Raw genomic sequence first — 13,851 nt, 5'->3', positions numbered from 1 at the left:
CTGAGACAGCCTTCTCTCCTTTAAAAAAAAGTGGTTTTTTTTTGTTCGCAGATCATTACAATCTCTCTTATTAGGTAACCTTGAATGTGTTTGATGGAGAAGAGGTCAAAGCTCTCAAGTCCTCCAACACCAATGTCCACCAACCATGCCTTCAGGACCTTGCTTTGTGCACAGTTAGGCTATAAATGAAAAGAGCACTTCCCAAACTGTACAACTGCCAAACTTGTCTGAGCGAGCTAAAAAAAAAAAATAATATGGAGAAACTAATCGCTGAGTGAGCGGTTTACATGTGCTGTCCAGTAAAAAGTATAAAAAGAAAAAAATAACCGGCACCTTAAGTGCACATATTAAAACCATATGAATTGGGGAAAAAAAGATCAAATTAAAATGACAAAATTGGACATATGATTGTGATTGTTTCTGAGTTCTGAGTCAATTTGGCAATTTTTTGATTGAATAGCCTCTCGGAAAAGATTTGATTACAGAGCAGTTACTTTATATCATTACTTATGCAACAATGCATAAGGCTCCCTCATCAAACACCCTTCCAAGATGTCCAGTAGAGCCCCTGAGGCTAGTGGCTACTAATGCAACACTATTTCTGGACCTCTTAAGTGATAACAGCAATCTCAAGTAACATGATGATAGAAGTCCTGTTTAGGTGACGAGATGACAAAGAGACTACTGCTAGTCTCGAAACGAAACCCCTGAACTGAACCAAATGACTTGGCTGCCTAAACAAAAACACATTTTTGTATTTATTTTTCCTGGTCAGCACTCTGCTTGATGTTTTGCAGTTCCATGCCTTCGCATCACTGCACGGCAATTGTGAGAGGCACAAAGCAGGGGGAATGGAGGATGGAGACTGAGAGAGTGATTTAAAAGAGGGATGAATGAAAAAGACTGTTTGGTATGCACTGGAGGTTAGAAAGCTAGAAAGGGAGAAAAAAAATTCTTTCAGTGTACTATTGCTCCTCCACTTTGTGGGAAATGCATGCGGCCTTTATTCTTTTAATAAAACAAGTGGGAGAAAGCCCTAGTACTTTGTTCTTTCATAATAATTTCATACACCTGCTTACATAATTTAGCCCAGAATAAAGAATATGCTGCTCTGAAATCCACTTCTGAATATTTCATTCTTTTACAAGAAAAACAGAGGAAGTCTAACCACTGTGAGAATGACATTTCCTCAGATAACACCTCTCTAGATTACAGATTAACATTTGGTTCTAATTTCTTACCATTTCCGGTCCAATGCAAAATCCATTCACATGAAACAACAAATCTATTTGAAACAGTCGAGTGACATTTTGCAATTCATGACAATCATGATGAATTTAAGAAAAGCAATTCAAAGGTAGGTCTGCAGCATTTGGGATAAAGTATAATTCAAACTAAATGTGTTATAACAAGATCAAACAGTAGTATGCACTCAAAGAGCTTAGCATGTATTTAGTTTGCACGCAATTGGCATTTGAGCCCCCAATATCTCGTTCTGTGTCACAGATGGCCGTAGGCTGTTTGGTCTTTAATACCAAAAATAAAATAAAAACATCTCAAGCCTGCAGTGTAAAAGGGGAAAGAGTGCAGACACAACAGAAAGAGAGGATGTCGTTTTCTGGTGCTGTGAAATTATCAACAAACTTAAGGCAGCAGGGTCAGAACTGGGGGAGGTTTGAAGGTTACAGATTTGCACCTTAAGTCAGGACGGAAAAAACAATAGCTACAATTGGTGGATTAACACTTTGTCAAGAATTGTGATGACAATGTGGAAGAACAACCTGACCACAGCAAAAGGCCTACATTCACATAAAACTCGGTAAGGGCAAAACACCCAATAAACTCGATACTACACTGGCATGTAGCCGGTTTTCAAAGTAGCCTCTCAAATAGAAGACTATTCGACAAGAGGAAGAACAACGAGAAGACTTTGTTGAAGAACCGGGAAAAAAAACAGGAAGAATGAGATTTCGGGGCGTTTTAGATAACATAATGAACAAAAAGGTATCACAAGATTACCATGACAACTGAACTCAGACAAGACTAGCACAGAACTTTTCATTTACTTGAGAAACATGGCTTGAAACCGCACAGCTCCTAAAAAAAGTCTTCAACATCTCTCTGGTCTTGTAGAGGTAAAACCCCAGAGCGACCTCAACAAACAATTCCATGGGACTGAATTACGAGGACCCAGGTTTTGTTTTTGTTCCCCATCCCGACTTTTCCATGAATTAGCACTTCTTGTATCTGTCCCAAGAAAGGAGCAGAACACAGAAAAAGTTAAAAAACAATTTGTTGATGATTTTTAGAAAAACACTATGGTGCAGCAGTTGGCTAAAGCCATTTTTTGAGTTTTGCATGTGCCAATTTACCCTGAATTTGCTGTCCATTTACTCGTGCGGGCACTCTTACTACACTACATCAGTATACAGATGTCCATTAGACCTGGTGATGTCAAAAGGGCCAGTGAGTGTGGTGTTGACACTTTAATTTGGACGCTTCCACGATGTAAAAGCAACCCTTGCCTGTCTAAAACAGGTCTAAAAATAGCTGAGTCTTTCTTGAAATCTTGGATCAAGAAATAGAGAATAAAAATGTCAGTACAACCTTCTTGGTGGAATCTTATTATTAATGGTATAAGTTTAGAAAAAGAAGAAGAAAAAGAAGATTTAGATTTGGGGAAGAGCTAAGTGGTTTTTAAGAATGCAAGAGAAGAGGACGTTGTGTAATAAATCTAGACGAGGCTCTCAAAGCTGTGGTAAAATCAGATTTTGACAGGATTATCAGCACATTTGATGTAATTCTAAACGGTGTTTGTTCATTGGACTTTCATTTCCATTTGGCAATTTAAGCTTTTACCTTCTCTAAAACCCATTTGGGAAAAATAACTATTGACCACTAGTATACCCTTGAACAGATGCTGACCTGTTTTCATGCTTTTTCCTAAATGAGGTTTTTCCTATTCAGAGCATAACAATGTGGCATAGAAAATAAATCATGATTTATTTCCCTATACTGTGAAGGCAAAATAAAGGGTAAAAATAATTTTAAGTACCTGTTCATTCTTCACATATTCTGATTATAAAAGTCACTTAAAAAATTACACACAGTCACAGGACAATACCCTGCAAAGGTTAAGTGGTTGTTTTGTCAACTCTTTGCTCTGATGTCTAATGACAGTTTTAACAAGCCATACTGTGTTCAGTGATCTGAAAAGTATTACCAGGAATTCAGTATGTGTCTGTCTGCCATCCTTTGTTTCTATTTTGCAGAGATAAACAACTCTTTTGTCCAACCTTGAACAGCAACTGATGAAGTCAGCAGCCTTATGTTTGTAGTGGCCATGAACGAACGACATGAGCAGGCAAAGCATGTTTACAACCCAAATCACAAGTGAAGCCAGACTGCAGGTCTGTGATATAACGCAAAATATTATGGGTTATGGAGTTTACTTTAGGCTGACTTATTAGACACTGTCACAAAGTGTCTGTGTCTCAGTCAGTCTATCCAACATCCCTCAATCTATCAAGCAGGGTTCGGCATCAGTTTTTTTTTTGTTTTCAACAATTGTTTTGGGGTTACTAATTTGGTATTTTACAGCATTGTTTACCCATTAGCACTGATTCACCCGACGAGAGCGTCGCTATCGTTTTGTGAGAAGCTGATTGACGGTTGTGTATTTTCAATAGACTCATAGCGCATTGTTCTTATAACTTCCACAATTTCAAAAGTTTGGGTGTTTGTCAAACATCGTTCCAGCTCTACTGCCCATGTCCAACAAGATATTTATACAGCCGATTCTGCAAAACATGGCTAATGGCACAATGACACAGCTTGTTTTCAGCTGGTCTGTCAGGTGCGTTCATTCATCCATATCAGAGTTTTTTCGGAAAGAATAGTCCATGTGTTGTTGCTGGCACATCCAACTCAGGAAATGCCTGTATGGGAGAGGTGGGAAATAAGTAGAGCAAGAACGAGGCAGAGTACAACAGTTTAAAGACAGACCAGATTCACCATGGGTCAGGGTTGTTGACTGTTGCAATACAAAACTAATAGGCAAAGAACCCATTATCCATTCCAGAAGATCTCAACTTTATCCCATTCCGACATTCAGACAGGGGTGGGGCGGCCTGGATTTTCGGGACTTTTCCCTTCATGATGAATTCAAGAGAAGCATCCTGCCTGTTCTCAAGCCCTGGGAAAGATCCTCATCTGCCATGCTTTTAAATAAGTAAGCAATCCACAGCTTCAATCCTGCCCCACCTCCCGGGGTGCAGGTTGCTGGTCAACAATGGAACGCTAAAGGGGGTAGTTGGCGGGGGGGGGGAGGCTTAGCCCAACTCAACCGACCCAGCAATTCTCAAGTTGCCAGGAATGTGAAACGCTCCCCAAGGAAATTCCTCCTTCTCTAGGGAGGCGAAGGAAGGAAACCAAGTGAATTTTGACACATTTCAGGTTGTGGGAATGAGTGTGAAAAAGGGGAGAGTCAGGGTGCTGACTGGTCCAGCCGGAAAGACCATGTGAACACCGTGGTGAAGCAACAAGTCCAGTTGATTTCAACATCGGGATTATCAGGTGGCAAAATTCAGAATACCGCCGTATTTGTATTTATTTTGGGGGCATCAAAATGAATCCCTCACCCACCAATGTGGGCTATAGTGATGTGGCCCACATTATTGGTATACTGCCATTTGTGTCTGTATCAGCACTCTAAAAGGCCACTGGAGATGGCTGACGGGGGTGTTTATGATTTCGTTGGCACACTGTCACTGTCTGTAAGCGCCATTTGACGATGATCTCTTCTTTTGCTGCAATGAAATTAAATTACTATAGCAACATTAAAAGAGACAATGGACCAAGCTCAGGAGGATTGCGAGGCGAGAACGAACAAAATAGGCTTAAGATACTTCAGTACATGTAAAGGACTCTCTACATTGCATCTTTTTCAATGGGATTCAATTCCATCACAAATACGAGATAAATTATCCATTCGATACTTTTAAGACTAATAATAACGATAATTATATTTGTAATAGGAGCACTGATGTCTTTGTCTGACACACCGTGCCTGTCAAGCTTGTTCGCATCAATGGACAACCTTTTAATAGATTATACAGGAATTGCGGCAGAAGAAATGATGTGGCAACTACACTTATTTACGACAAAGATAAGGCTCTTTTCAAGCAGATGACAGAAAGGTTATCTTGGGACCCAGAAGAAAGAATGCGCTGGCCCCTAAAGATAAAGTCAGAGGAACAGAGAAAGGATTATGTTGTGGTCTGCAGGCTTACCCAAAAAATACCTCAACCAAACAATAAAGTTGCATTTAGTTGTGAGGGTTACATATTTTTCGCATTGATTTGTCTTTCTTCACTAGGATTATGACACACTTGGCACCTTTAGATCCTAGTAAGTCTATTGAGTCAAAAAGCAAATGAGATTTGCACTGACACAGGGTGCACATAGACACGCAGAAAGTCTACAGATTGTCTTAGTGCACAAAATTCTGCCACCAAAAATAAATATTCTAACATTGTCATTCACATTATTTCCAGTTTGTATTCCTCGTCACGCTCTTCTTGTCCAGAACCCCATTTTTTTTGGCTGGTTCAACATTTAGAATTTATGATGACAGTTTGAAGTCGGACGTTTTGTGGGACTTTTGTGTTCGTGAAAATACTGAGTGCATTTCCGAACGAGCATTAATTGTAGATGTTGACAAACTGTTGAAGAATCGAGCATTTGAACATGGACTCAAGACTGGATACAAATGTGTAAAATCGACAATCAGTGCTGCTTTAAACGTTTGATAAAACTAGCCGTGTCGCCATGAAATACTTCTCTCATTTTATACACTGATGAGCCTAATTTCTGGAGAATTAATCCTGCAATTCTTTCAAGGCACAGAGCATACAAGAAAAAAAAAACATTCCAGAAAGTAATCTCATTAATTTCCCCTTTATCCATCCTTGGTTGCTCAGCAACACCAAACAGTCAGCTTTACGGTCAGCTATTTGTTGAGCAAAAAATAGTGAACATGCTGGGAAGACTCAGTATGCTCCCCGCCTTACCTTGACCACAGAGCTTTTGTGTTGCATTGTCACAAGGCATATTGGAAAAAGCTATTTACACCCGAAAGCAACAGTCGCATCAGAATTAATTAAGGCTCGAGAATTAAACTGTCACGCAAAAAGGTCAACGAAAATGTTAAAACGTGCAAAAACAGAACACGCGCAAGTATCCCGGAGGACTGGTGTCCAGCATAATTTGGATCAGCTCATCAGCAAGCTCAGCTGGAGCCTGATAATCATTTGAATCAGTTGTGTTGGAAGATGAATAAACATCAGAAGTTATTGTTAAACATTTACTGCAATTGTTAGAGCAAGTAATAAAAGTCTACGCTCTGATTCTGTTTCTGAATAACATGCCATTGGTCATGCCAGTATCTTCAATGCTGGATATTTTTCCATTGGGCACTGTGGCAGGAATTGAATTTGCAATCCAAATCAGTCTGTATATGGTAATTGAAGAGTCGGTCGTCCAAATATGTTCAAATACATAATAATAATAAAAATAATAATAATAGCCTTACATTGGAAAGAGGCTGGCTGCTCAGTACAATGATACAATTACACACAAATCATTTTTACTAAGCAGTTGTGACTAAAAAACAAAAATGTAGCCAAAACCATAATTACTAATGACTAGCATGAAAATGATTTGAGAGTCTTGCGGCCGTTCTTATTGTTCCCTCTACATTACAAGACTGTCTAGCTTCAAGTAGTTTTCTTTTGTTGTGTACTGCCATTAAATGTTTCTTTAAATTGATAAGTTCATTTTTTGGTGCACTTATTTTTTTAAGCTCATCAAGCAAATGTAAGAACAAAAGTAAGAAATAATAATAAACAAATGAGAAGAAAAAATAACATGTTTTTTAGATAGATTTGATTAATTTAGTTAATTAAATGTTGGAAAAAGGATCTGGATAACAATTCAAAAGTACATTCTACCACACCCATTAGGGCTAGTATACACCAAATTTGTGCAGAACCTCAGGTAAACAACTGCCCAATGGTTTTCTTGGAAATGTTACTCACACAATTACCTCTTCCATAACTGAAATACAGCTCATGTGATGCAGAAACAAAAGATGAGGGGAAACAAAACAAGATATTTATTCTTAATCTCACTTTGTTTGACGTGGATCCTGAATAATGCTCATGTAAACCTCGTCAGCTCCGCAGTCAATAATCCATGTTGTTCACATGTTGTGACTCCATTCACACATGCATGCAGACTCATGCATGCAGCAAGTAAACACACGCATGCCCGCACGCACATCCAGAGTGGAGGAAGCCCTCCCTCTTGCAAACCCACTTTCCCCCCAGTGAGTAGAACAGATCTAGGTCAAAGCTGATTAATGTACCCTCAGCTCCCGAGAGAGGCTTCTGGTCAGGTGGCAGCAGTGTGCCTGCTCACCGACGATGCATACTAATACACACACACAAGTCTAGTTGAAAATAAATCGCATAGTGAGACTGGCATCATGACGTAAGTGTGTGTCACTTCTAGTGCCAGAAGCCGTGTAAACACAAAAAATGTGCTTTGGTTGCACTTGACGAGTTAAGACAAGAGCGCACGCAGGGTCAACTAGGAAAAACAAGACAAAAACAGATCCGATCTCTTACAAAATGACAAGAAATTGCAGCTATAGTGCGACTAACGGCACCCGTGTCATCGAGTAGCTGGAATGTTGTCGTCAATCAATCCAAACATTGATTTTGAATGCATTGAAAATGTTGGTCATCATTACAAATTTGCAGCCTTTTATCAAGCTGACGATTTGCTGCAACAGCAGCAGTTAGAGAAACTAGTTAGCACAACTTTGGTAGTAATTACCATAACCATTGGAGATCACAAAGCAAACAAGTTAAAAAAATAAATTAAAAAAACTGTCATTATGATTATGACAAACACGAAGGCTACTGCTATTACGATTCTGGCGATCGGAAGCAAACACCGTTACTATGATGATACGCGATTGTTACACCGACTGTCAAACTTAACACCAGTAATGATTGCTTGAAGCTTTAGCATTAGCCAGCTCGCTCGTTAGCTTCACAGTTAGCCAACCCACCAGTAAACGTGAAATGCATGGCAGCTCGTTTGCAACGCTTCACGTTAGTATCGAGGGCGTTGTTTGTCCAACAGTGGCATCATCACAACCCATCAAACAAAATGCAAAATATTTACGCCTAGCCAATAACGTCAAGGTTACCTCGGGACGCAGTTTGGGGATGATCGGTCTATCTCCCAGGTTGCAAAGAGGTTCATGGGGACAGGCATGCCGCCGGAGCCCGAGCCCAGCACAACAGCCCCGGCGAGGGCTCCGGCAGGGAGCGTCGACGGCGCCGGTATGCAACCGGTACTGCTGTTCGGGCTCAGGAAAACGGCCCGGGAGCCTCCTCTCTCGACAGCCGCCGCCATCATCACCTCCACTGGCGAGGGAGCAAAGTGTCGGACGTACGCGGGAGGCTGTGAAGTGCTCGCTGCCTGCCCAGCTCCTCCAGACTCCCGAACACCCGAGCCTTGACTGCCAGTGGCCGAGACGGGGCGGGGCGGGGCATGCCAGCACAGGCGGGCGGAAGGGGGCAGCACCTCCTTACCTTGGGAATGTGTAAAATTATCCACATCAAAACAAACACTTGCACGATTTATATGCGAAACTACGAAGGACAGATAAATGGATAAACACAGCAGTGTGCAGTGTCCATACCCTACCATAAAAATATTGAGGTCGTTTGGAATCCTAACCACATTAGTCGTGCAATATATACAGTGATCCCTCGCTACTTCGCGTTTCGTTTATCGCGGCTTCACTACATCGCGGATTTTCCATCCATCCATTTTCTGTACCGCTTAGTCCCCACGGGGGTCGCGGGAGTGCCGGAGCCTATCCCAGCCGTCAACGGGCAGTAGGCGGGGGACATCCTGAACCGGTTGCCAGCCGATCGCAGGGCACACAGAGACAAACAACCACTTGCACTCGCACTCACACCTAGGGACAATCTGGAGTCTTCAATCGGCCTACCAAGCATGTTTTTGGGATGTGGGAGGAAACCGGAGTGCCCGGAGAAAACCCACGCGGGCCCGGGGAGAACATGCAAACTCCACACAGGGAGGGCCGGAGGTGGAATCGAACCCGCACCCTCCTAACTGTGAGGCGGACGTGCTACCCAGTGCGCCACCGAGCCGCCTACATCGCGGATTTTCAAAATAAAATTTCTAAATTGAGCAAACATGTGCCTAACCTTTAGGACAATGTAGTATTGCTCCAAATGTTCGTTTACATTCCTTTAGAAGTCCGTTTTCGCGTGTTAGCACGATCACGAATTAGCATCTTTCCGCTAACTCGTTAGCCTGCGCAGTACTTCTTGTTGGTGACCGTACTTTGCAGATTTCACTTATCGCGGGTGGTTTTTGGAACCAATTTTCCGCGATAAACGAGGGATTACTGTGTATATATATATATATATATATTTATTTATTTATTTTATTTTTTTAAATTGTGGTACTCTTTCAAAATGGACATTTTGGGAGCATGGAAGAACATTTCTAAATGACCAATAAACCTTGAAACTGTAGTTTGCACAATCTAATTGTTTTCAAAGAACATGAAATGCTTCAGGTGAGCCCAAACCTCTGTAACTGTAGTGTATAAAATAATACACACACGTGTTGTTTCTAGTAGTAATGTGAACTACTAAAGTTAGAGATAATCGGCTTTTGTACCAAATTTCAGGATGAACCTGAAATGCTGTACAGCATAACCTTAACAAGTTAACCTACATTTTAGTTTGACCTTTGACCTAAACTTTTGAACGTTAACTGTTTTAGTGTTTTTTGCACAACTTGCTGATCTGTAACAAGGAACTGAACTGCAAAATCCACAATGAGTATTTCAATCAATTTCTTAACAATGTCTCTGTTTTTATTGTTTGCTGTGTGTTTTTTTTTTAATGATTAAATCTTAAAAAGATATTTGGATGGAATCTTTGAAAACATACATCATATTCTAAGACAACTGCTCGGATGACTGAGAGATAAAATTTTATTAAAGTTATTTAAATCAAGACTCCTCTCATTATAAAGCAATATATTTATAAGGACCTTTTTAAGTGTGCAATGATGATGAACATTTAATTAAATGTTCGTGGTGAGCAACCAAAAATCCAGTTCATCTAATTCATAGCATAACAATTTTTCAATTAAGACCATTGAAAGCTGCAGTAAATGATGTGCAAAAACTTCTCTATTCATAACAAATATTTAGAGGGTGGCCGTGATATGCCAGACAGCCAATTTTCTTTTGTTTGGAGGTAATAAATCTGCACTCAAAACACATTTGTTTTCTCTCGACCCAACTCATTCAAGTGCATTCTTCCCCACATCAGCACACTCAAGCAGTGAACTGCCAAGACTTGTTTTTCATTTGGTGTTGTGAAACTCAAACTCTGACTAAAGTAAAACGTCAGTCGACTTGACATGACATGCCTTCAAGGGTTGGGTTTGTGAATAATTGCGTCAGCCAGTGTTTAACACCTAAAAAAGAGTTTACATTTTCCATATATATCAGTATATGTCCAGATTTGAGCACACTGCTCACCAAAGGTCATCTTGGATTGACTCCAGCAGGTATTATAGAAAATGTGATAAAATGTGATTGTAATTTTCAGTGATGCACTCATGCACACAAATGTATTTCATTCATATTTTAATTGTATAACTCTATCTCAGTACTGGTAAAAACTGAGCATTGTTGTATTTGTAAAGGTGGGATTTTAAATACTAAATTGTGCAGGGACAAGTCATACAACGAGTGATGCTACATAAAAAAAATTGTTTATACGTAATAAAACGTCCTAGATATTATTGCTCAAGAGCCGGATATGTTGCTCTATCACTGCGGCCAGATTTCAAAGAGAACCACCTGCTCTCTGAGTTATTATTAGATCCAGATATATGATGACCCTAATGGATGACACCCACCAATAAATATGTGATGTGCATTGCCACCAAGTGTTAAAATACAGTATTGCCTCAGAAATGTGTCCTTTCTTTGCAACCTTTTCCAATATTGGCCAATAGATGGCACGCTGTATGCATTTGTAGTTGATGCACAATACATTTCCCGAGTGAACCTCCTAAAATACCAAATGATGGCCAGATGCGGACATCGTGACATCGTGACACTATGATCGTTCCTAATCACACGTTAGATAGACTTGCAAAACGTATTCAGTGTTTAGTACAAGATTTTCAGATTGAAATAAACATTCCAGATTAAAAGCACAGATTGCAGTTATACCACCCAAAGCCACCTGGTCTTTCTTCTAAACCTGTAAAACCTGTCAGAGAACAGTGGAACGTCATAATGTTGGTGGAAGCAAAATATTCAAAGGGACATAAGTTTGTACAATTAGGAATGAAGCCAGCAAACTTTTCTGCCAGCAAGCAATGACCCCACAGCAGAGACAACGTGGGACAGCCAATTTATTTTCTTTATAAGTTTGTTCAGCCATTCTTCATGTTCACTTCTGAGGAGGACACAAAGCCTCCTGATTTACAGCAACATCTTACGGCCCCTTTCTTTACTTCCACACTGTCAAAGTCACTGGACTGGGGTGCAAGTTATCACCAAAACGAAACAGATAAAACAGTCAGTTTGTCCCTTTCTGTGGTATGGAGTTAAGGATAGTGATCAATAGATAACATTGGCCAAATGGCTGTTTTTTTGTTTTGTTTTTTGTATCCCAATCCCTCTGTAGATGGTATATGGCTCAACAAAAAGTAGAACATAATGGGGGAAAAAAAACGTTTCTCCCTCTCCACATTTACATTAAAGAGTGCCATTCAATTTACAGTGATCCCTCGCTACTTCGCGTTTCGTTTATCGCGGCTTCACTACATCGCGGATTTTTTTTTCTTCTCCAAATTAAAAAACTATTTAAAAGTCAAAATAAAACTTCTAAATTGAGGAAACGTGTCTAACCTTTCGGACAATTTCGTATTGCTCCAAATGTTCGTTTACATTCTCTTAGAAGTCCGTTTTCGCGTATTAGCACGATCGCGAATTAGCATCTTTCCGCTAACTCGTTAGCCTGCCCAGTACTTGTTGGTGACCGTACTTCGCGGATTTCACTTATCGCGGGTGGTTTTTGGAACCAATTATCCACGATAAACGAGGGATTACTGTATTTTGTATACCATCATGAGCAGTGCAGTGAAATAGTGATTAGCACTCGTATACTACCTCACTAGTAACGGGTTCAAATCTAATGTCGGCTCTCCCGTGTGACGTTTACATGTGCTACTTGTGTGTTTTCTCTGACACGTTTCTTTCCACATTCCAAAAGCATTCATGGAAGGTTATTTGATTCATTTGAGTTCAGCCCTTTGCATATAGGCTATTGATGAATGTTTTCCATTTTACTCTGTTTGGGCTGTTTGTTTGAGAATCACCCAGCTAAGCCCACTTTTGGACATCGAGTTGCCTTGTATATGGAATGTGCTATATAAATAAAGCTGCCTTGCTTTCTGCCTCCACACTCCTCCAGCTGTTCCTTTGGCGACCTTGTTTCCTTGTCGGGTTGTGTTTGTTGCAGGTTTACTGAGAGCTTGACCATGTTGGCTCCAGTTCCTATTTGGAATTTTTACAGGATCCCCATTTATTCTTTTCTGCAGGTCCACATTGCCCATTTTGACGTTCCACCAGATGTTTAATATCTTTCTGCAGCAGGTGGTTGTACCTTGTTTGTTGTTTTATTGTTTTTCCATTTATCACATCCATACAACAACACCTGTGTCATGTTGGGAGTTGAAAATGTATTTTTTGCTGTATTGGAAGTGAAACATTTTTGTGGGCTGGGTGGGGGTGTTATTTTGTGAAAATCTGTCTTCTCTCGCAATTGTGCCTTGTCTCTGTGAAAGAATTAAAAATCTGAAAATTCCTTAACTTTGTCATTAGGGGTTGTGTATAGAATAGATAATGGACCAGCCACTAGTCAAGCTGACCTCCCTTGACTCTGTCAGTCTTGTTTCTGCTAGACCCACAACTGACTGATTGTAGCGCACCATTTCTTTGACAGCTATGTGCATTCTTCAGATGCAAGTACATAAGTAACACTGACGCCAGACAAGTCCAATTTGTCAACATTTTATCTCTATGGGCTGTACAACATTTTTTTTTTTTTTTCAAAAGACAAGTACACGTTGGAAAGTTTTATACGATACAAGCTTTTTCCCTTTCTTGGACCAGCAAAGGAAGAGAAATGTTAAATGTTTTTAAATGTCCTCTCGCTACCTCCATGGATTTAAAAATTGAACAATATTGATCATTGTGATATAGCGATTGCACCAAAAGTAATATTGACCATACATGCCAGTTTGACTTTTTTTTTTTTTTAGCAAAAATGACATAAAGTGTGACTGTTAACGAAAAAGAACAACTTTGATGCCATTGGTCCTTTAATACTATTATTATCCTGTAATTAACGTAAAGGACCAGAAATATTCTGCATTAAATGTCTGCTTTCTCAAATCTTCAAAGTTTTCTATTGGTTTTTCTATTTCTATTTGATTTTGTGTGTGAAAGAAACCATCATGTTAATGAACTGACCTCTGAGGAACGAGGCGGAGCTCTTGCAGAGGTCTTTGAAGATAGTATTTGGATTGAAGTTGCACAACGATTGCAGAATGTTTACTTGAGGCGGTACCTGGGTTGGTCTTAAGGGCAATCCAATAGACAAATGCATCGGCTAAAGCCACTAAACCATTAAGTCATACTTTTAA

The 13,851-nt window shown here is 40.0% G+C and overlaps 1 protein-coding gene across 3 annotated transcripts in view; it reads right to left on the bottom strand.

The window, feature by feature from the left end:
- LOC119134483 (phosphofurin acidic cluster sorting protein 2-like) overlaps positions 1–8,596 on the bottom strand; it is a 32,868-nt gene extending 24,272 nt beyond the window's left edge. Inside the window, exon 1 of one of the 3 annotated variants that reach the window (XM_037271172.1) lies at positions 8,279–8,596. In XM_037271172.1, coding sequence (XP_037127067.1) covers positions 8,279–8,490 — 212 coding nt within the window. In that variant the 5' untranslated portion in view covers positions 8,491–8,596. Of the gene's footprint in view, positions 1–7,190; positions 7,282–8,278 lie in introns of those variants that run through there. The other 2 variants (XM_037271173.1, XM_037271174.1) reach the window with 2 other exon arrangements.
- Between the last annotated feature and the right edge of the window lie 5,255 nt (positions 8,597–13,851).

The sequence above is a fragment of the Syngnathus acus genome, chromosome 15 (genome assembly GCF_901709675.1).
Source record: "Syngnathus acus chromosome 15, fSynAcu1.2, whole genome shotgun sequence".
In the NCBI taxonomy this organism is placed as follows: domain Eukaryota; kingdom Metazoa; phylum Chordata; class Actinopteri; order Syngnathiformes; family Syngnathidae; genus Syngnathus; species Syngnathus acus.
Note: the sequence above shows the minus strand (reverse complement) of the source record. Positions and strands in the feature narration are given on the sequence as shown.